The 22,163-nt window shown below is 43.3% G+C and overlaps 1 protein-coding gene across 1 annotated transcript in view; it reads left to right on the top strand.

Moving 5' to 3' along the window:
- Positions 1–22,163, top strand: part of loxhd1a (lipoxygenase homology domains 1a) — a 34,647-nt gene that overhangs the window by 6,918 nt on the left and 5,566 nt on the right. Inside the window, exons 3-35 of the mRNA XM_039614435.1 lie at positions 180–260; positions 1,944–2,128; positions 2,861–2,959; positions 3,231–3,379; positions 3,467–3,590; positions 5,719–5,969; positions 6,050–6,185; positions 6,300–6,460; positions 6,598–6,684; positions 7,484–7,619; positions 7,734–7,888; positions 7,990–8,150; positions 9,071–9,147; positions 9,227–9,423; positions 9,525–9,717; positions 9,830–9,990; positions 10,078–10,414; positions 10,549–10,700; positions 11,409–11,542; positions 11,811–11,962; positions 12,396–12,500; positions 12,584–12,712; positions 12,812–12,979; positions 13,067–13,248; positions 13,397–13,513; positions 17,531–17,693; positions 17,945–18,099; positions 18,239–18,448; positions 19,179–19,305; positions 19,424–19,632; positions 19,764–19,949; positions 21,509–21,636; positions 21,749–21,866. Coding sequence (XP_039470369.1) covers positions 180–260; positions 1,944–2,128; positions 2,861–2,959; positions 3,231–3,379; positions 3,467–3,590; positions 5,719–5,969; positions 6,050–6,185; positions 6,300–6,460; positions 6,598–6,684; positions 7,484–7,619; positions 7,734–7,888; positions 7,990–8,150; positions 9,071–9,147; positions 9,227–9,423; positions 9,525–9,717; positions 9,830–9,990; positions 10,078–10,414; positions 10,549–10,700; positions 11,409–11,542; positions 11,811–11,962; positions 12,396–12,500; positions 12,584–12,712; positions 12,812–12,979; positions 13,067–13,248; positions 13,397–13,513; positions 17,531–17,693; positions 17,945–18,099; positions 18,239–18,448; positions 19,179–19,305; positions 19,424–19,632; positions 19,764–19,949; positions 21,509–21,636; positions 21,749–21,866 — 5,125 coding nt within the window. The remainder of the gene's footprint in view (positions 1–179; positions 261–1,943; positions 2,129–2,860; positions 2,960–3,230; positions 3,380–3,466; positions 3,591–5,718; positions 5,970–6,049; positions 6,186–6,299; positions 6,461–6,597; positions 6,685–7,483; positions 7,620–7,733; positions 7,889–7,989; positions 8,151–9,070; positions 9,148–9,226; positions 9,424–9,524; positions 9,718–9,829; positions 9,991–10,077; positions 10,415–10,548; positions 10,701–11,408; positions 11,543–11,810; positions 11,963–12,395; positions 12,501–12,583; positions 12,713–12,811; positions 12,980–13,066; positions 13,249–13,396; positions 13,514–17,530; positions 17,694–17,944; positions 18,100–18,238; positions 18,449–19,178; positions 19,306–19,423; positions 19,633–19,763; positions 19,950–21,508; positions 21,637–21,748; positions 21,867–22,163) is intronic.

Genomic DNA, 22,163 nt, shown 5'->3' with positions numbered 1-22,163 from the left:
CGAACCTCAGGAAGGTTTCAGATGATACCACTGCCACGAGACCACCAGGGTATCCTAAATCTGGGTCATTAAGGGGATACGATTTACTGTTCCAGAGTTCAGTTCACGTGTCTCTGGGCCTCTAGACTGGGACATTAAGAGCATTGTACTGATGTTATTCACATTTTGACATTTTCCAGAAGCCGGACTGCATTTGAGAAGAATAAGACGGATGTTTTCCGTATCAAAACACACAACGTGGGGCCTCTAAAGAAACTGAGGTAGTGTATTGCTAATAATTGACTGTGATAACTAGTATATAAACTCACATATATGCATTGTGCTTTAAATACCCCATTACTGTGTCTGGATTAAATACCCAGAATGCACAGCTACAGGTCACTGACAACATCACAATTTCTGCTTCATAGTTAAGCATTCCTCACACAGCATAACAGCAGCTTACTAAGAGGATCCCACAGGAACATTTCTCGCTGTGCGGCAGGCCATCAAAGGATTTCATCCAGTGACAGAAGGTTAAGCCCCATCTGCTGTTTGAAGTTTGTCTCCTCTGACACAGAGTTACATCACAGCCACAAGACATGACCTCTGAAAACACGCCCCAAGATTTAAACATGCTGAACTGTCAGGAATTGCTAAAAAAGTAGATGCTGCATTTTGATTTAAAACTTTGTAAGAGTTTCTGTTTCTTTTTCTAGCATGCCAGACACAGTTTTCTTACCTGTTATGGAGACGATCCTCAGTTAAGGTCCACCTATTTGCTTTTTCTGTCAAGGTCAAGGTAAATCAGCTTAAGACATTTTAAGGAGAACTTAAAATTCTAAGGGCTACTCGAATTGCATGTGAATAATTCAACATTTGCTGTAGAAAAAAGCAATACAATTGAAAACTCTGGAAAAAGCTAAAATGGTAAGGAGATTATGAGCGGGGATTATTTGGCCAAACTAGAACTTAATAAAGCTTCTGCTGTTGTAGACATTGCCAGGGCAGTGTGAATCCTTACTGTAATGAAAGTGCTGTCATATATATTGAAGTGTGCTGAGGTGGGGACCCAAATGCAAATACACAGGGAGGCAAAGATCAACACACAAGTAAGCTGTTTATTTGGCCAATAAAGATCTACAGATAAAAAAACAAACACAAACAAAAACAAAAAAACAAATACTAGCCCAAATTACAAAGATATTAAATCCAGGAAACATGCTGGATGTAGACCAGCAGGCGATAGGACAACACAACAAGGAACACAAGCAAACTGAGGCTTTAAATACACACAAGAGATAATCGGGGAGATGGGAACCATAAGGGTAATAAGACACAGCTGAAACTAATCAAGGATCCCGAGACAAAGGAAGTCACTAACTAATGCCGCATTCCAGGTTAAGTCAGACGTCGACATTTCCAAGTTCCCGGTTATAATTTCAATTTGAGACAGCCCTTCAGCTCCACCAATCTTGAGTTAACAAACCAAACATAAACAGCAGTAAAAGTGTAAAACTTTTAACCTGTTCTTAAGCTAAGTTCTTAAAAGTTACCAATGTTCTGCTGGTTCAATAACTGCAGAGCTCTAAACCTCCTGTGACAATAACATCAGCACAAAAATTGTGCACCAGGAGCTTCACACCATGTGTTTCTATGGATAAGCAGCTCGCGTTGTTGTAATGTGTAGGTGGCTTGGTATTTTTATCTACATAGTGTAGATTTCTAGATTTGACATGGGAGTGCATTATTCATTTTGTTATTCTACCCCATCGTATTCATTTTCAGTGTCTGATAGTGTGAGCTGCAATGCTTAAAGACAACAACCATAGTTGTATAGTATTAAACACTAAAGACATTCAAACAGACATTTAAACTTAAAAACAAATGAGATGTGAGGGTCTCATCTGATATTACCTCCAGGTTGCATTCGTGTCTCTCTCTGAATCTGCTGATTTCCTCAGGATCGAGCACGACAACACAGGGATGAGCGCCAGCTGGTTCTTGGACAGAGTGGTGGTGACTGACATGAACCGACCCCATCTGCGCTTTTATTTTGCCTGCAACAACTGGCTGAGTCGGGAGGAGGGCGACAACCTGTTTGTCAGGGACCTGCTGGGCAGCATGAACCCCATGGATGTCCCGAAATGTAGGTCAATCCAGGACAAACCCGTAATAATAAGCAGACCAAAATGATCACAGAGGTTAAAACAAAATAACAGTCCTAAATACCTTCTCCACATGTCAGAGAAACCCCGGGGATTAGAAACGGTTGACTCTTGTAATAAGATGTTCAAAAGCCAAATATCATGTGATGCCTCTAGAAAGCACTCTGGTCTCTACCTATCAAAGTGGACAATCATTTAAAATATTTATTTTTCTAAATGAGAACTACGTCTGATGTTCAGGCATTTCTCAAGATCTTTTTTTTAAGTGTTAGAGCCATGTGTCTGGCCAGTTGCACACAACCAGTGCTCGATAGCTTAGAGTTTTAGATAGAGTTTCAGGCTGTCATCGAATTCCACTAGAGCGTAATCCTCAGGTACAGCCCATGTGTCCTCTGTGGCAATGTGATCTATCATCTAAGCGCCTGTAGCCAATCAAGCAAAGCACTGTGAACCTGAGGCACACGCAAAGACACAAGGGCGCTGTGCGGTGAGGGAGTGGTCACAGCAATATAACTGTAATGAACAGACACGCACTGTTATGAATATTTAAAATGGAAGCCATCTGAGTGTCGACGAACAAGGAACCTTTTATTATGAGAATCTGAATATGACTGCACAGTAGAACTATTATTAACTAATTAGTTCCTATAATGTGGTACTTAAATACCCTCCAGATTGCCTGACTTTTATGTTTTATGTCCCATGTTCTGCAGTGAATAAATATATAGTGAGCGTGTTTACTGCTGATATGAAGGGAAGTGGAACCGATGCTGATGTCTTCCTGAATATTTTTGGAGAGAATGGTGACACAGGTAGGGTGGGAACAAAGGTGTTTTTTTAATGTGGTTGACAAAAAAATGTAAAGCTCTACAGGGTAATAAAATTCAAAAGATAATACTGTAAATTTACAGTTACACAAAAAGAAGTAACAGTGTGAAATCTTCATAGTTATTGAGCTAAAGCCAGAAAGTGTTCAACATTTGGTACATTAAACCATAATCACTGGTAAGATTTGCAAAGACATACGTGATTATTGTGTGTGTGTGTTTGTATTTGCTATAAACTGTGTGTTTATTATTAAAGGGGAGAGAAGACTGGACAGTGACAAAGACAACTTTGAACGTGGATCAGAGGACAAGTTTACAATAGAGGCCCCAAACCTCGGGAGGCTGAAGAAAATCACTATAGGTCACAACAACAGAGGCTCTTCAGCTGGATGGTTTCTGGATAAGGCATGTAAACCAGCACACGCAATCTGCTCAGATGTGTACAGATATATATATTAAACACTGATGATAGTGTGTAATGTTCCTGTGTAGGTGGTAATAGATGACATGGGTAACAAAGAATTGTACGAATTCCCGGTGTATAACTGGTTTGCCTTGGATGAAGGTGATGGCAAAATACAGAGAGATGTGTTGGTTGGATCCACGCAGCCAATGGGTGAGAAAAAAAACTGTTGGAACCAATTTTTCGAGGGTAACTGAAATGGCAAATAGTTCAAATTGATGCAAAATTACTGTGCATAATTTTAAAATATAAATAGACTTTTTGGACCAACGTATAAAGCTCAAAGTCTGTGGAGACAGTTGGCTAAAAGGACAGTTTTTCAAATTTCTCAACATCTTTAAAATTGAAGAATTTTTAATAGCCCTGTTAAAACTGCAAATGCTGACAATGTTGTGTCAATTATTTCTATTCAGATTATTTAGGTCAAATACTGAAATTCTACGAAAATTAATTCACATTGGAGAGCATGTATACAGTCATGGCAAAAATTCAATTCAATTCAATTTTATTTACACAGCGCCACATCACAAGGACAGTCGCCTCAAGGCGCTTTATATTGTAAGGTAGACCCTACATTAATACATACAGAGAAAAACCCCACAGTCACATGACCCCTATGAGCAAGCACTTTGGCGACAGTGGGAAGGAAAAACTCCCTTTTAACAGGAAGAAACCTCCGGCAGAACCAGGCTCAGGGAGGGGCGGGGCCATCTGCTGTGACTAGCTGGGCTCAGAGAAGGAAGACAGGAAGACATGCTGTGGAAAAGAGTAGAAAAAGACAGTAGACATTGTGTCCATTTTCAGATTTTACACATCAGGACATAATAAAAAGTGATCTCGTCCTTACCAGGTCTTACAATTTGGAAAACCAACCTGAGAGAGCAACAAGTGATATACTGCCCCATGTCATTTTTTTGTTTACTTTGGCTGTGCCATTGTGCTATAGCGCCTTAGTTTTTTTTTTTCTTTTCAGCTATTCTGTTTTACATTTGCTGTTCTGCTTGGAATCATTCCCTTATTGCATGACACATTTCAGCCAGGCTTCAGCTCTTAGACAGATGGCTTCACATGAGACTATAGGATTCTTTGGTGTATAGATGAGTTTACAATCAACTCCATGAGTAAAAAGTGTTCAGGTTCTGTAGCTGCAAAAACAAACCCAAATCATGAACCCTCCACCACCGTGTTTGGGAGTTGGTAGGAGGCATTTGCGCTGATCTGCTGTGTTTGGTTTTTGCCAAACATGCCTCTGTGCATTAAGGCCAAACAGCTTCACTTTGGTCTTGAGAGAACATTGTACCACAGGTTTTGTGGTTTGTTCAGATGCTACTTTGTAAACCTAAGCTATGCTGCCATGTTCTTTTTAGAGACAAAATGCTTTCTCCTGACAGCCTCTTCAAACAAACGATACTTGTTTAGTCTTAAATATTTAACATGCTAACTGAGGTCTGCAGAGTCTGTGATGTAGCTCTTGGGCTTCTGCCGTTTCTCTGAGCACAGCAGTCTAACTAAGAGGGGATTTTTGCTGTAATGTCCACCTGGCAACTGTCTTTCTATTTGTGAATAATCTTTCCCACTCTCGAATGAAGGACTTTAAATTATTTATAAATGCCCACACTGATGGGCAGCAACAATTGATTTTTTAAGATCGTTGCTAATGCCTTTCCTCCTTGGCTTTATGTTAACACACCCCTGACTGCTCCAGGCCAGCACACTGCCTAAACCTCTGCTTTTATAGATGTGATCACAATAACTAATGATCAATAAATCAAGTGCATTTCATCACCCTCCTAATCCCAATGGAAGCAGTAAGGGTGGACTGCATTTTGGCTTTTTTTCCCCTTAAAAAATAAGTAATGACACTGTGTAATATGCAATGTTTGGTTGAACATTTGATTGTGTTGAGCTAATTTTAAGACTTGCTAAAGACCAGGTTGTTTTCATTATGTCCTGAACCCTCAAAAAAAAAAAAGCAAACTCCTGAGAAACTTTTAAAGGGAACACTATTAGTGGTGGACCTATATGAACAGTAAATTATACCAGCTTCACCTGCCTTTTTCAATAGAGTTTATAGCTCTAAAAAAAACCTACTGCACATTATTTTCTCAGGTGGGACACTGGGTGCTTAGTCAATGTAGTGGAGCATTTAGCTACTAAAGAGCCATTATGAGATCGGGAGCTAGAAGAGACTACTGGTGTGGATGATGACGATGCCAACGTTGATTTCAGTGTTAACACTTTGGACCAAAAATGTGTTTTGCATTTTCCTGTTGCTACTTAGGAATTGTGTACAATGTCCAAGTGATGACTGGAAACGTGAGGGGTGCGGGGACCAACTCTAAGATCCACATGGTGATGCATGGAGCTAAGGGCATAAAAAACAGCGGCAAAGTGTTCCTTGAAGGTGGGGCTTTTGAGCGCGGTCTCATCGACATCTTCAACGTAGAGATCTGTGAACTGATGAGCCCACTCAGCAGGGTCACCATCGGGCACGACAATGGTGCAGTTGGTGCTGGATGGTACTGTGAAAAGGTATTTTTTTTTTCTTTTTCTTAAGTATGAACAGATTAATTCTCAAAGTGTCATACATCCATCAACCATTTCTCATCTAGGTGGTTATATACTGTCCGTTCACGGGGATAGAGCAGACATTTCCGTGTGGGATGTGGCTGGATGAGGATGAGGGAGATGGGCTGATTGAGAGGGAGCTGTATGAGATGGTCTCTCTCAGGCAGAAAAAACAGAAAAGTGGGCGTCTTCATTCTTCCTTTACTCAGTGAATAAAGCATCAAGACATAAATATTTTATATGTACTTTAGTGTCACACTGACTCCATTTAGAGTGTCCATTGTTTCCATTTAGAGTACCCATGGTCGCTGTGGATTTGGACCTCAGATGTAAAAGGGGCAGGGACAGATGCCCAGGTATTTCTGCAGATCTATGGAGAGAAGGGCAAGTCTGATGAAATGAAACTAGAGAACAACTCGGACAGTTTTGAACAAGGCCAGGTTGATAAATTCATGGTAAGTCTTGAGTTCACCTGATAAGGTGAATAAAACAGCTTCGTCTATTGTTCATTTATCACAATAATCATAAAGTTAGTCAAAGAAACTTTTTTTCTAAACTATCCATTCTTATTTTATACTGGGGATCATTGTAGATTGAAATGCCAGACATTGGGAGACTGCTGAAACTGCGGATCTGGCACGAGAAGAGACATCCATTCGCTGGCTGGCATTTAGGAAAGGTGAAACTCATCGCTCTGTCTGTCTGAATTGTCAGTATAAGCGGTTAAGTCTGTTGTACAGGGTCACCTTTGAGCAATGGATCTGGTACTGAGCAAGTGTTACTTTTACTGTGGATGTTGAAATCTTTGGATCAGTCCAACACTTCACTCCAGAGTGAACTATCTCAGCATTTTTTTTTTTCGAATGTTTGCCTTTGGACTTTGTTGATTCCCGTCCTTTAACACTATTAAAGTTTGTCTTTTTAAGTGAAATCTTAAAGATGAATTGCTTTAACTTTTTATGCTCCAGTTTATCTAACAAATGCTAGCATGCTATGATGTGTTGAAATGGTAAAAAATGTACCTTGCTGATGAAATCAGCTTCAGCTGCTTTGGTGTTAATGAAATTAACAGGTGGAGATGTTGACATTTTCCCCTCCTCTTCTTTTCTGGCTGTTTTTTCCACTAATTTAGCATTGGCTAGGTTCAGTGTCACTGCTGTTAGCATGAGGTCATACCTGGATCCCACAGAGGTTGCACAAGGTGTTCATCTAATCCAGGATGGCACATCAATGCATGCCATTGGGAGAAGGTTTGCTGTGTCTCCCAGCACAGTCTCAAGAGCATGGAAGAGACAGGGACTCTAGGAGCGCTGGACAGGGCCGCATCAGTATAGATATCTAGCAAGACTTTTTTTCACTTTGAGATCTGATGTGTTTTCAAAGCATTCCTTTATTTATTTCTTTTTTTGAGCAGTGTAGATGCTGTCATTGCTGCAGTCCTGTTTGAATATTATGAACCAAATTATGATTTTCTGCAGGTAACCTTGCTCAAGACGCTAACCATGGAGAAATATTCTTTTGAATGCGGCCGTTGGCTGGACATCAACGAGGATGACAATGAGATTGTCAGAGAGCTTCCAGCGACAGGAGTACTTATCGATGAGCCGCTGCCCTGTAAGAGGGCTCTGCAGAACACTCTGCAGATGTTCAGACTTCATGTTCACAGTCAATTCCAAACAGTATGTCTTGAGTGAATGCAGCTCCTTTACTCTCTCTTTGCTTCTTCAGTGATTAAGTACAGAGTCACCATCTGCACAGGAAATGTCAGTGGCAGTGGCACCGATGCCACTGTCTTCCTCAATGTTCTTGGTGACCTGGGTGACACGGGGGATCGACTCATGATTATGAGCAAAAACAACGTTAACAAATTTGAAAAGGGAAACGTGAGTGTATTAACAAACAAGAATGAACACAATACTTAAGTAAATATGTGTGAAATGCACAGCAAGCATCTTTACATGGCTGTCTCTTTGTCTTCCCTCAGCATGATGAGTTTCTCATTGAGTCCGTATCCTTGGGCCAGGTGCGCAGGGTCCGTGTGGGTCATGACGGCCGTGGTGGAGGCTGTGGTTGGTACCTCGATAAGGTGATGGTCAGGGAGGAAGGCCAGCCAGAGAGTATGGCCACTGAGTTTCCTTGTTACAGGCAAGACAATAGTTTCCATATAACTCAGATGCTCTCACAGACATGCTTTCTTTGCAGGAGGTAGATTATTAATTTAATTGCCACTATATGCTAAATCTTAAACTAAAACCACTAGAAGCAGCAGGATGCTTGACTCTATTAAAAATCCCCCAGCGACATTGAATTGAATAAGAGGATGGATGGATGTCATTCTTTTCACAAGCAGCTTAAATTTTTTTATTTTGTATATTACATACATATTTATATATGTTTTATATACAGAAATTGCATACATTTTGTAGTGTCCACTTTCTTCTGAAACCAACACAGACAAAACCAGTCAGACAAAATCCTCCCAACAGCTCGAAATCTCTCTTAAGTGTTGTAAATTGACCGCTCTTACCATCACTAGTTCTCCAGTGGCTTGTGTGTAAATAGTTAGGCACCTGATGGACGAGTGTGCCATTACAAATGGAGACTAAATGAATGTGGCCAGCTCTGTGCTTCTAATAGTGGTGCCAAAACCACAAGGCTGAGGTGCAGTGTTACCTCCTCCTGTCTGTCTGATTTGCCAGTCAGGGAAAATTGATTCCCACTTTCAGTGTGGAAATGGTTACATGAATGATGTTAGGCCACTTAAATGTTTTGTGATTATTAAGTTAATGATTGGGCTTTTAATCTGGAAAATGTAACCGCTAAAATGTAAGTCAGTTAATATCATATTCCTTCTGTTTCCTCTTCTTCCCTCCTCTTATTGTTCAGTGGCTTCAGAGGTTCTGTCAGTCCTATAGCATCATTCTTCCAGTGAAGTTATGAATACATAAATATTATGTCATCTTTTTAATATTTCAATTTCCAGGGATTTTCTAAGTGTGTAGGAAGGCTCCTCTCACTCTGTTTTCATGCTGTTGAGGTACATTTACATGTGTGTTTTTCTTCAGGTGGTTGGACCGTAATGAGGATGATGGACAGATTGTCCGCGAGTTAGTTCCAGCGGGAGACGGCCTGCGTCTCTTCAGTGAGTACATAAGAACATTTTAAAAAGTCTAGTTTCTAGTTTACATCAGTTTTTTAAACCAATATTTTTCACTCCTCAGATGTCGGCTACCAGATAGCAATCAAGACAGGCAGTGTGAATGGGGCCAGCTCAGACTCCAAGGTGTTCGTCAAGCTGTATGGGGAGAAGGGTGATACTAGCAAGGTGATATTAGCAGTCTCCGACAATGACCTCAGGAACTACTTTGAGACAGGTCGCACGGATATCTTTACCCTCGAAACCTCTGACATCGGGAAGGCAAGTTTGCAAGACTTGTACTGTATGTAGTTAAAGACAGACTTTAAGACATTAATGTTTCTTGACTGGGTTTTTGCCTGTGTGTTTTCTGATGCTCGCAGATTAACCGACTTCTGATAGGTCACACCAACGAGGGACTGCGGGCCGGGTGGTTTCTGGACAGCGTGCAGATCTCTGTGCCGGTTCACGGAAAGCAGTACATGTTCCCAAGTCACAGGTGGCTCTGTAAAGATGAAGCTGATGGAAAGGTGGAGGTGGAGCTCTATCCCAGCGAGACGCTGGACATTGAACAATGTATATGGCACAAAAGCAAAAAACAGTTTGCACAGCCAGAATTAATCATTTTTAAAGTGATAAGTTGAGATACACTGCTTCTCATAATGCTTAATCCTTTTGCCTATAACAGTGATCAACTATGAAGTGACAGTAGTCACAGGTGACGTGCGTGCAGGTGGAACTAACGCCAAAGTCTTCTGTCAGATCTATGGATATGAAGGAAAAACTGAAGTTCTGCCTCTAAAAAGCCGCTCCAACAGTTTTGAACGTGGCACCACTGACATCTTCAAGGTCTGTATTAATACTGCTTAGGTTATTTCAACGTCTGTCAGAGATTTGAGTTGCTGGTTTAACTCTTGTTTCATGCCTGCAACCCAGATTGAGGCTCAGGATGTTGGTAAGATCTATAAGATACGTATCTACCACGACGGGAAGGGTATTGGAGACGGATGGTTTCTGGAGACTGTGGACATCAAGCGCCTGACAACGGCTATTGTGCAGGTTGAGGTGAAGAAAGAAGAGACAAGCAAAAAGGACAAGAAGAAAGATAAGAAAAAGAAGAAGAAGGAAGAGGAGGAGGAGGTGGAGATAATTGAGGAGCTGCAGGAAGTGGTGGAGACATTTACTTTCCCTTGTAACCGCTGGCTGGCCAGGGATGAGGAGGACAGGGAGATTGTGGTTGAGCTGCTGGCTGAGGACAATGAAGACTTGGAGAGTAAGTAGAGCATGAACGTGGTCATGTTGACTCACTGATATCTGCTGCTGAAGCCCGTGAGGCTGAAAATCAAGCAAATGCCCTCATGTGCATTTTCATAATGTCACTGATGATTTACCGTGTTTCTCCGACAGTGAACTCATATGAGATACATGTGTTCACTGGGACGATGTGGGGGGCAGGGACAGATGCCAATGTGTACGTCAACATCTACGGAGAGACAGGCGACACGGGAGAGCGACACCTGAAGAAATCCAACAACCTAAACAAATTTGAGAAAGGCCAGGTAAACCTGATTTGGTGAAATCTGAAGAAAATCAATTTGTTAACTCTTGATTTGTCCTGTCTTCCTCCCCTCACCCCCAACCAGTCGTGGCATTGGCTCCCCCTCACTGAGCCTGGTTCAGCTGGAGGTTTTCTCCTGTTAAAAGGGAGTTTTTCGTTCCCACTGTTGCCAAGTGCTTACTCATAGAGGATCATCTGTTTGTTTGGGTTTTCTTTGTATTATTATAGGATCTCTACCTTACCTTAAGGGCCTTGAGGTGACTGTTATTGTGACTTAGTTTTATATAAATAAAACTGAATGGCACTGACTCATGTATTGACATGTTTGCAAAGAGTTTAAGGAGAATATGGATATCACTACCATGTCTGTCCATGAAGGATATTGCATTGGCTTTGCAGAGACTTTGTATATGGGGGAAACAGGCAGCCCGACCTGACCAAGGCCTAAAAATCAGCCTTATTATAATGCGAAATCTCATGTTGATGCTTTTATAATGCTGTCATGGATGTGTTTAATCCACTGGCATTGTCAAGATTGCTGTAATTGATACTGTTTTCCTGGCAAAGTCTCTCATCAAACAAATGTTTGGCCTCGGTAGCCTTGTGGGTTAAACAAAGATCAGATGAATAAGTGATGAGGTTCTCATGGTCCGCTAACCTGTGACATTTCTTGACCCTTTGTCACCGGGCTTGTTGGCGGGCGACGTAGGAGGACGTTTTCGACATCTCTGCAGTCGACCTGGGGACCCTGAAGAAGCTGAGGATCCGCCATGACAACAGCCAGGCCAGCGCCGGCTGGTTTTTGGACAGAGTGGAGATTGTGGACAACAAAGATGACACCACGTATGTCACCACCACATTGATTTTATGTGTTTAACGGCTTCTTCACAAGACCCCTTAATGGAGAAAACAAATTTGCACTTTGCTGAGTCATCTTAGACACAAATTCAGAAACACAAAGGGTTCACAAAAAATCCCCATCCTACATAGCAGACAGAGCCTCTGCATGTGTGGTAGAGCACCACTGTGTGGTGTGAAGTGGGAGTTGAAAATATTTTAAACGATTTCTTTGACATGGAAAAATAAATGTATCCTGGCATATATATTTTAGGTACTTTTTTCCTTGCAATCGGTGGCTGGCTGTCGATGAGGATGACGGACAGCTTGCCAGAGAGCTTGTTCCTGTGGATGAGGCTTTCATGAAGAAGGGAGATGATGATGACGAAGATGACTCTGAAGCTACTCTTGGTTTGGAACAGAAAGGTGAGAGCAACGTTGGGCGACCGTGGTTCAGGGGGTTGGGAAGCTCATCTTGTAACTTGCCGGTTCGATCCCCAGCTCTGTGTGTTTTGGTCATTGTGTCCTTGAGCAAGACACTTCACCTACCACCTACTGGTGTTGGCCAGAGGGGCCGATGGCGCGATATGGCAGCCTCGCTTCTGTCAGTCTGCCCCAGGGCAGCTGTGGCTACAACTCTAGCTTGCCTCCACCAGTGTGTGAATGTGAGAGTCAATGAATAGTGGAATTGTAAAGCGCTTTGAGGGTCTCGAAAAGCGCTATATAAATGCAATCCATTATTATTATTACTGCGTACGAAGAAAGAAATGTCCGACTGATGTCAGAGTTTGAGCTTTGTCTGAGTTTTTCTGATAAATATAACACAGAGATTATTAAATCTGGTTACTTCTTCCTGCAGCCATGTCAACAACATATACAGTGAGGATAAAAACTGGTGACAAGAAGTACGGAGGAACAGACGCTAATGTCTTCATGATCCTATATGGCACCAAGGATGACACAGGTAGCTTTGGAAGCGACTACGCTGAGCTTTTTGCCAGCTTTCTGTCTTTAAAATGATAATTAGTCTGTGTTCTGTATCCACAGGAATTATTAACCTGAAGGCTTCAAAGACCCATAAGAACAAGTTTGAGCGGGGTATGATTGATGTGTTTACTGTGGAGGCTGTTGACCTTGGACCCCTGAAAAAGCTGCGTATTGGACATGACAACAATGGTACATGAGGACCGACTGGCTGCCTGTGCCGAGAATCATGCAGAATTACTCAGAATACATCTACATAAGTGATCACAGTCTTTTCTGTTAATGTTTAAGGGGGAGGGTCAGCAGGCTGGTTTCTTGACTGGGTGGAGATTGATGCTCCATCTCTGGGACAGAAACTACACTTCCCCTGCGGCCGCTGGCTGGACAGAGGAGAGGATGATGGAGCCATCGTCAGGGAGCTGTTCCCTAATCCTCTTCAATCAGAGTTTTCCACACCATGTAAATCAACAGTAAATTGCAGAAAAGTGCACCATATTCTAACTGTATTAAAAGTGTAATTTAATTGGTTATTATTCCATTTTATAGTCGTTCCTTATGAGATCAAAATCTTCACAAGTGACGTGTTTGGAGCCGGCACAGATGCAGACGTCTTCATTGTCCTATACGGCCGAGATGCAGTGTGCACCCAGCAGAAGTCTCTGTGTGTCAACAAGAGGGAGAGGAGAATGTACTTTGAGAGAGGAGCTGAGGACATGTTTATTGTTGAGGTAAGTTAAATAAGGGACGCAATAAATACATTCATCCTGCTTTGGGGACTAGAACAGCAAAGTCATGAGCGTGTTTGTGCATTTACAGCAATGAACTGCAGTTCTGAAAGTGGTGTCTATGTAGCCAAGTGTTCTGTTTTCTGTGCAGCTAGAAGATGTTGGGGATGTAATTGAGAAGATTCGTATCGGCCATGACAACCGTGGGGTGAACCCAGGCTGGCATCTGGACAGAGTGGAAATCAGACGCCTCCTCAGGAAAGGAAAGGTACTGTCTGTGGAAGATGCATCAACAGAGGGAAAGTGTTTTACTGGCTTAAGTAAAAGAAATATAATAGTAGCTGATAATAGCAATTTAGAAAACTTTGGTGAATATTGTGGTAATATATTGGTGAATTAATACTACTGATGGCTGGCAGCACAGAAAGTGTGCAAGTAGCATTGTACTGTAGAAAGAGGTGAAGGTAATTTGAACTACTTGATATACTCAGGGCCACTTTGTCGGGTTTGTCTATTTGACTGGTTTGCTAAAGAAAATATCTAATCAGCCAATCATATGGCAACAAACCATCTGATGTTTTTAGTGATGCAGACATGAATGTAAACTGCTGAAATTCAAACTGAGCATCAAAATAGGAAAGAAAGGTGATTAAAGTTACTCTGAAGGTGCCATGGTTGTTGTGCAAGATGGTGTGAATATTTCAGAAACTGCTGATCTACTGCGGCTTTCCTGCACTAACCTTTCTGGTGTTTACAGAGGACGGCCTGGACAAGAGATAACATGCAGTGAATTCACTACGCAAAAATGTCTTGTTGATGCTGGGAGTCAGTAGAGAATTGCCAGACTGTTTCCAGCTGTTAGGAAGGCAACAGTAACACAAAAAACCACTTGTTGCAACCAAGATATGCAGAAGGCATACCTTAAAGGCACAATTGGGCGCCACTGCTGTCAGCTAAGAGCAGGAAACTGAGGTTACAATTCACACAGGCTCACCATTATTGGACAATAGATCATTTGAAAAATGTTGCCTTGTCTGACTCTCAATTTCTCCCACAACATTCAGATGATAAGGTCAAAATTTGGGTAAACAAATATGAAAGCATGGGTCCATCATACCTTGTGCCAACAGTTCAGACTAGTGGTGGTATATAGGTGTTGGAGATATTTTATGTGGGCTCCTTAGTATCAACTGAACATCAGAGAGTAACACGAAAGACTGCCTGAATATTGTTGCTAACCATGTCCATGCGTTTATGACCACAGTTTACCCATCTTCTGATGGTTGGTTCCAGAAGGATAACACATCATATCACAAAGCTCAAATCACCTAAAGCTGTTTTTTTTTTTTTATCATTACAATGAGTCCAATGTCCTCAAATGACCTTTGGGATGTGGTGGAATTTGGGGTTCGGCATCATGGATATGCAGCCGACAAATCTGCAGCAACTGTGTCATTTTATTATGTCTATTGACCAAAATCTCGGAGGAACATTTCCAGCACCGTGCTGAATCTATGCCATGAAAAATTCAGGGAGTTCTGAAGGCAAAAGGGGGTCCAATAAGGTGTAGCTAATAAAGTAGCCAATGAGTGTATATTATGGGTACTTCAGTGTAGTACAGGTGATCATATCTTATGAAATTGTTGCATTTTTATGTGTAAATTGTGAATCTAAAACAGTTAAATACATGAAAAGAACCATATTTGCTTTTTGAGTGCAAATATAAAAATAAATTAAATGTCAGCGCTCAAGTTTTTAAAACTGTGCAGCCGTATATCAAATGCTCAGAGTTATATTTCACCCCGCAGAGGACTGACACTATATTAGGGCTGTATTTGGGCTGCCACACCCAAAAGCCTCAGGAGAGGTGGAGGAAGATCTCAGCCTGGGCGTCTGTTGTCTTGTGTAGTCTGGAAGATGAGTGGATGATGGGGTGGGTGTAGTTTTCTCTGTGGTGGGGTCGGGTGGACTGTCCCGGGCTCTGTGGGGCCGGGCGGCGCTGCTGCACTGGGCCCCGGTCCGGATGGGCCTGGGCCCCCCTTTCCCTGGCGGGTTGCAGAGTATAGGGGTGCCTACTGGGGTCAGCGGGGAGCTGGCCCCAGGAGGGGTCACTGCCCCTCCTTCCTTCCCTCCCCATCTCCAGCTGCCTCCCTCTTCTCGCTCCACCACAGTCACCCACACATGCAGGGCCTTGGGGTAGGGGTGTGTCACCAGGGTGCAGGGAGGCATCCCCCTCTGTCCCCTTCTGGCTGCCTCTGCCTCAATTTTATCCCACAACTTAGACATTCACATTACTCACACTCTCATTACACATACATATAGGATCTTGGGGGTGGGCACGCCACACAGAATCCAAATTACCATCAGGGTGTACACCTCACCCCTGGCGTCGTTGCCCACCTCTCAATTTTAAATACACGTAGACATTGAGGGCTAGCAGGAGGGGCTATGCGCTTACCTGCTGCTCTGGCAGGTAGCTCCATGCCCTCCTGGGTTTTAAACGCACCTTAGAACACACATACATCAACACTACATATGAGCGGGTGGAGGGAGGTTTGGAGTCTTCACACACCCCCGTTCTCTGCGGCCTGCTGGAGCGGGGGGGCTAGGAGGAGGAGTCGGCCGTCCGACTGGGGTCTGGATTGTTGGGCCTCTCTGCTGCTGTGGAGTCGGGGCGGTCTGCTTCTCCCCACCGCAGGGAAAAGGGTAACACCACCTGGGTCTGGGTGCAGTTTCCCCCTCCAGGGGCAAGGGTACCCAGACCCGGTTCTTAGAGTACGCTTGGGGAGAGTGATTGTGTGTACAGCGTCTCTTTATGTCTGTCTCCGCGTTGATTGAGTGTGGAATAATTGCATATGAGAGCATGAGGGTGGGAATGGATGTTTGTATCTGTGTGTGCCTGTATGTCTGTGTCTATATGTCAGGTTGGGTATCAGACGCCACCTCTCTGGGGACATCTCAGGCCCTCCAAAGTTTGGAGGCCTATCTCCCCACCACTTCCCCTGCCGGTGGTGGGCGCCCTCAGACATCGTGCGTTGGTGGTTCTCTGTGTCCGGGGTGGGCGCCCAGGTACACACCGGCTCACTCCTTGGCGGCTGCTTATCGGGGCCTGGAGCCTGGGGCTCGCTCGGGCCACTTCGGAGGCGGGGTGCCCTCGGCCTCTCGGTCACTCAGGCACAGCTGGCTGCCGGCGGAGCTCACGGGCACGTCACTGCAACCCCCCCTGGCTTCTGCTCCGCGGCTGCTGAGTGACCCCTCATCTGGGACTCTCCTCAGCTCTTTCTGGGATAGTGACGCAGCTGCCCCTCTGTTGGTCTTCCTTGGTCTCTTGTGTTCTGGGGGCCTCTGGATGTCTAGAGTTTTGATCTCCTCCATACCTGCGTCATGCCCTGGAGGACGGGGCAGTGGCCCCCCACACCCTCTAGCAGATCATTACATGAAGGAACCTTTAAAAAAAACAAACAAACAAACAAACAAACAAAAAAACAAGCGCGTCCATGCTCACAGGTGTACACACAGGTGATCACACACAAACTACACCCTTTTTGGCTCTTACCTCAAAGCACACTGTGCGCTGTCGATCTTACGTGCTGCACAATAATGTCTAACATTTAGTATTTACTGTCATATTCCCATAGATCATTGTGATGTTGTTTATTACTCTCGTTTTCCTCTGCTTGCTTTCTCTTTCTTTCTCAACAGGTGATCCAGATGATCGATATATGTATTTTTTTGTCTGCTTATTCTGTTGGTTTTTGGTTTTTTGCCCTTTTTCCCCGTCCCTCTTCCCCGCTGTTTTTCTTTCCCTCTTTCTTTCTCCCCTTTCTTTCCCCCAGTAAAGTCTGTCCCGTATTCAGCAAGTGAAAATAAAATAAACAATAAAAGGTGAATCAAATGGACCATTACGGCAAGGCTGGGATGGTCAATTTGATAAAGTAAATCCGTTGGGCATCTTTCTTCGCCTTTAGACAATAATTCTGATGGCAAAAGAGCCAAACGGGACAGGTTAAAAAAAAAAAAAAAAAAAAAAAAGCCTCATTCATGAGATTGATTTCAGCACTCAGGAGCACATCCTCTGATTCCCTTCTTCTAATAATAGAACAGTTCTGTTTTTAGTCGGCAGGTGGCGATGTTGTCTTCTTAGCTGGTCAAGCAGCGCTGTGATTTCATTTGTGATTCAACATATTGGGTTGCTGCTCAGCCAGTCTAAATATTCTGTTTGCTGATCCTCCTCCGAGATACAAACACACTGATTAAACCGCAGAATTTAATCGTCTCTTTGTAGGGTTCAGAGACCGTGATCTTCCCCTGTGAGCGGTGGCTCGCCAAGTCAGAGGACGATGGAGAAACAGTGAGAGAGCTGGTGCCCTCTGACATCATCACAGAGAAACTTTCAAGAGATGGAAGCCTGAAAGTGACTGAAGTCGAGGTGGAAGACGCTCTGGAGAGTATGTTACCTGCTGGCTGCATTATTAGAAACACAAAAACGATTTGTCATCCTGTCTTTTTATCTGCCCTTCTGAGCATTAGTTTGGAGACAATTTTCCCTTCTGGTCCTTTATACCCCCGAATAAGTCTCTGTTATGACAGCAGCATCAAACTACGATGGAAAATTGCTTTATTTTCAATCTATTTCCTGGCAGCTGCCTCACACAAAATCCCCTGCCTGTCTGTCTGTGATCACTGTCTCCCACTACAGCCCACACATACAAAGTTTCCGTGATGACAGGTGACTTGTATGGAGCCGGTACTGATGCCAACGTCTTCCTCACCGTTTACGGGGACCTGGGAGACACCGGGGAGAGAAAACTGAGCAAGTCGGAGACAAACAGCAACAAGTTTGAAAGAGGATCTGTAAGAAAGCGTGAACTTTGTGACCTTTTTAATTCTTGTCTCCTACATTCTACACTGTACATATATATATTCCAGATTACAGAGCAAAAAAGAAGTACATAACACTGATGTTATTTCCTAAATGTTTCTCTTCTCCCAGGTGGATAAGTTCACTATAGAGGCAGTCGACCTCGGTCAGATTTTCAAAATAAAAATTCGCCATGATAACAGTATGGTGAGTCCTGACTGGTACTTGGACCAGGTGGAGGTGCTGGACATTGATACAGAAGAGGTGTTCCTCTTCTTATGTGAACGCTGGCTCTCCAGGAAGAGAGAGGATAGACGCATCGAAAGATACTTTTATGTCAAGGTAACATGAACAATCTAAAGTGCTACTTCTTACATGAAAGAGGTTTTGATATACTGATTTCTTCTATTTCTTACACCAGTCTAGCACAATTAACCTATTGTCCTCACTTCTAGCTCCATATTTTTATTCTTAGATGTTTTTATAATAGCTTTGCATGAGTCAGAACTCAAAAAAGTAATAACTGCCCTTCAGTTCATTTACAGACCAAATAAAAGCCATTTTAGCTCCCTTTTATTCTCATTGGCAGCCCCTCAATTACAGAGAACAGCAAGTGGGTGGGGTTTCTGTGCTCACAGCCAGACCTGTGTGCCTGAGAAGACCATATTAGGGAGATCGTCTCCCAACAACAGAGCCAAGAGTAAAAAATGAATGAATTTAAAAAGTTGGAAGTTCACATGAGCGTTTGGCTCATATAAATTACTTGCACATATGCTGACCTCATTCTTTGAAACTTTGGCCATATAAGCGCATTTACCACTGTAACACAGAGTCCTGCTGTATATGTTACATAACATGAGGAAAAGTGTGACAGGTCCACTTTAAAGTGAATGGCGGTTGATCACCAAAGTGACTAGGATTCATTTTCTGCTCTTTCGTGGTACACCACCTGAAATAATTTCAGCACCTTTTTGAAGTCTTTATAAAAAATTAAATGGCTTAGCATCGACTTGGGTCTATATCTCTGCAGATATGGCTGCTGCATCACTAAGTGTCCGTTCTGTTTTCTCAGGGTTATGAAGGAGTTCGAGAGAGCTCAGCCAGTGAAAAGAAGAACTTGGCCCTAATGCAGAAAAGCGTCGACAGTAACATGAACAAGAAGAACAAGAAGAAGAAAGAAGAAGAAATTGATCTCCCAAGTAAGAAAATTCAAGTATCTTCTGCACTGCTAGTTCACCTAATGCCCTCTCATGTGTTTGTTGTTAATCCCTTGAACGCATCAAATGAACAAATAGTTGCTCGGCCCTTTCTATGCAGTCATACCTTATCACATCACCATCTACACTGGACTGGAGAGGGATGCGAGCACCACCAGCAGGGCTTATGTCATAATTATCGGGGCTAATCACACCCAGACAGACAGGTTGTGGTTGGACCTGCAAGACGGGAGGAAGGGCTTTGAGGCCGGCACTCTGGAGAGCTTCGAGTCCCACGGTTCAGATGTGGGGGAGATCAAAAAGGTTGAGGTGAGTGACAGGTGATTTTGTTTCACTGAAGATTGTGCACTGACATAGCTTCACACACACACACACACTGAAACACACAGAAAAAAATACACCCACGTTCCTGGCACTGATTGTTTCTCTCCTTCCTGCAGCTCGGCCATGATGGGGCCACTCCAGAGAGCTGCTGGCTGGTTGATGAACTATCTGTTGCTGTGCCAACCAAAGGGGTCAAATATATATTTGCTTGCAAGTGCTGGCTGGCCAAAGATCGAGGAGATGGGTTGACTGCTAGAGTATTCAATGTGCTGGACGCAGAAGCCATTTCTATCTCCCATAAGGTCTGTAAATGTAGACGTGTTATTGAAAGCAACGCCATGTTACAGGCAACATACATACATCATGGTGTTACTGAGTTAAATTAAGACAAGAGAATAATTTACATCAAGAAAGTACAAAGTAGTGAACTTACCACAGTACATGTATAATAATATATAATAAGCTGTCCACAAGAGGACATAATTTCCACTGATTTCAAGACATGAAAACTCCTCACAGTGCACAGAGGTTTTTGCAAGCTGAGGCTCTACGAAGCAGGAGGGTTATCATTAGTGACTGTCAGAGCCGTGATTCGGGATAAAACGAGGAGCAACAGCATGACGACAGTGTCTCAGGCAGCTGAAGGGAGACTGTGATAAAGAACAGGAGGAGGAAGATCAAGGCTCTCCATGGGGTCTACCATCAACAGACTGAAGAAGTGGAAATTAAGAAATCCTTTCAGTGTCTAGAAAAAGCTGGCCTAAAGGACAGCACAGATGGTGATCATGGCAGCATAGGAGCAGGACCTAAGCATTAGCTCCATAGAGACAAAACCTAGTGGCTAGAATAGTGTAGATGAACATCTGTGCTGCATATAGAGAAGTCCACAAGTCCTGGTGGGAGACACCTCCGGAGGTAGTTGGGAACAACATGGCGAAGGTCCTGTGGGACTTTGACTTTCACACAGATGCAGCTTCTGGCCAACCAGCCAGACATCATGGTGGTTGACACGCACAAAAGACAGCAGTTGTGATAGATGTGGAAATCCCAGCAACATCAGTATTTGTGTTTGCCAAACTGGACTCTCTAAACCAGGGCTAGGCAACTCCAGGCCTCGAGTGCCGGTGTCCTGCAGGTTTTGGATCTCACCCTGGGTCAACACACCTGAATTAAATGATTAGTTCATTACCAGGCCTCTGGAGAACTTCAAGATATGTTGAGCAGGTCATTTAGCCATTTAAATCAGCTGTGTTGGATCAAGAACACATGTAAAACCTGCAGGGACACCGGCACTCGAGGCCTGGAGTTGCCTACCCCTGCTCTAAACCATCAGCATCCATCTACACCAGGGGTCCCCAATCCCAGTCCGCGAGGGCCGGTGTCCCTGCAGGTTTTAGATCTCACTCTGGGTCAACACACCTGAATCACATGATTAGTTCATTACCAGGCCTCTGGAGAACTTCAAGACATGTTGAGGAGGTCATTTATCCATTTAAATCAGCTGTGATGGATCAAGGACACATCTAAAACCTGCAGGGACACCGGCCCTTGTGGACTGGGATTGGGGACCCCTGATCTACACGATGGTTTAGCTCATTTATATTTCACTGGTGCACAGAACAGGAAGTCTTAGCCCAGATATTCACAACATTTGCTACACTGGAAGCCCCCAAATATTGGCTGTCGCCTCCCTTTTCATGGCATAGCTATTAAATAACCAATGTCTGTATTTGTGTTTATTTTATCGCTGTTTACAACCTTAAAATGACTGAATTCATTCGTATGTGCTCGTCCAGTGAAGCTTTAGATGTACTTGTGGGAGGATAGTGTTGTTTGATGCCTGATAATCTTTCCATGTTAGATTATCTATGAGGTGACGGTGGTAACCGGAGATGTGCAGAATGCGGGAACAGACACCCAGATCTTCATGACTGTTTTTGGGGCCAACGGCAGCACAGAGGAGATGCTGCTGCAGAAGAATGAGGACAGGTAGCATCAATGTTTACTACTTTCATTCATGTATCTAACTGTAAAATAAAGAGAAGACCAATTCATACCCAAAATTCTAAACTTTATGCTTTTATGTGGTGGTAAACAAAAGGTTCGAGCGAGGTCAAGAGGACACTTTTAACATGGAGATCGATGACGTTGCCCCACTGAGAAAAATGCGACTTCGGATAGATGGATCAGGCAGTCGGCCCGACTGGTTTCTTGACAAGGTCGGCTCACCAGGCACACAGATACAATGCAATCATTTAGAAGATGTTTATATGGTAAAAAGGGTTTAGAAAAAAACCCCAGCAACAGCTAGAGCAAAGGGAACGTGTACAGATTGAGCTCTTTAGTATCATCATGCATAGAATTTTTTGTTCTTGTCGAGGCCTAATTTGTTATAAAGAAGAAACTGCAGCTCTCATCCATAAAACATAAAACCAGCAACATAAAAAGCAGAAGAGTAATCGCTATCTCATTCCAAGATCAATAGTACAAAGCACTCACAGGCTTGTGTTTTTTAT

The sequence above is a fragment of the Oreochromis aureus genome, linkage group 7 (assembly GCF_013358895.1).
Source record: "Oreochromis aureus strain Israel breed Guangdong linkage group 7, ZZ_aureus, whole genome shotgun sequence".
Taxonomy (NCBI): domain Eukaryota; kingdom Metazoa; phylum Chordata; class Actinopteri; order Cichliformes; family Cichlidae; genus Oreochromis; species Oreochromis aureus.
The sequence above is the reverse complement of the archived record's forward strand: the minus strand, read 5'-3'. Positions and strand labels throughout refer to the sequence as shown.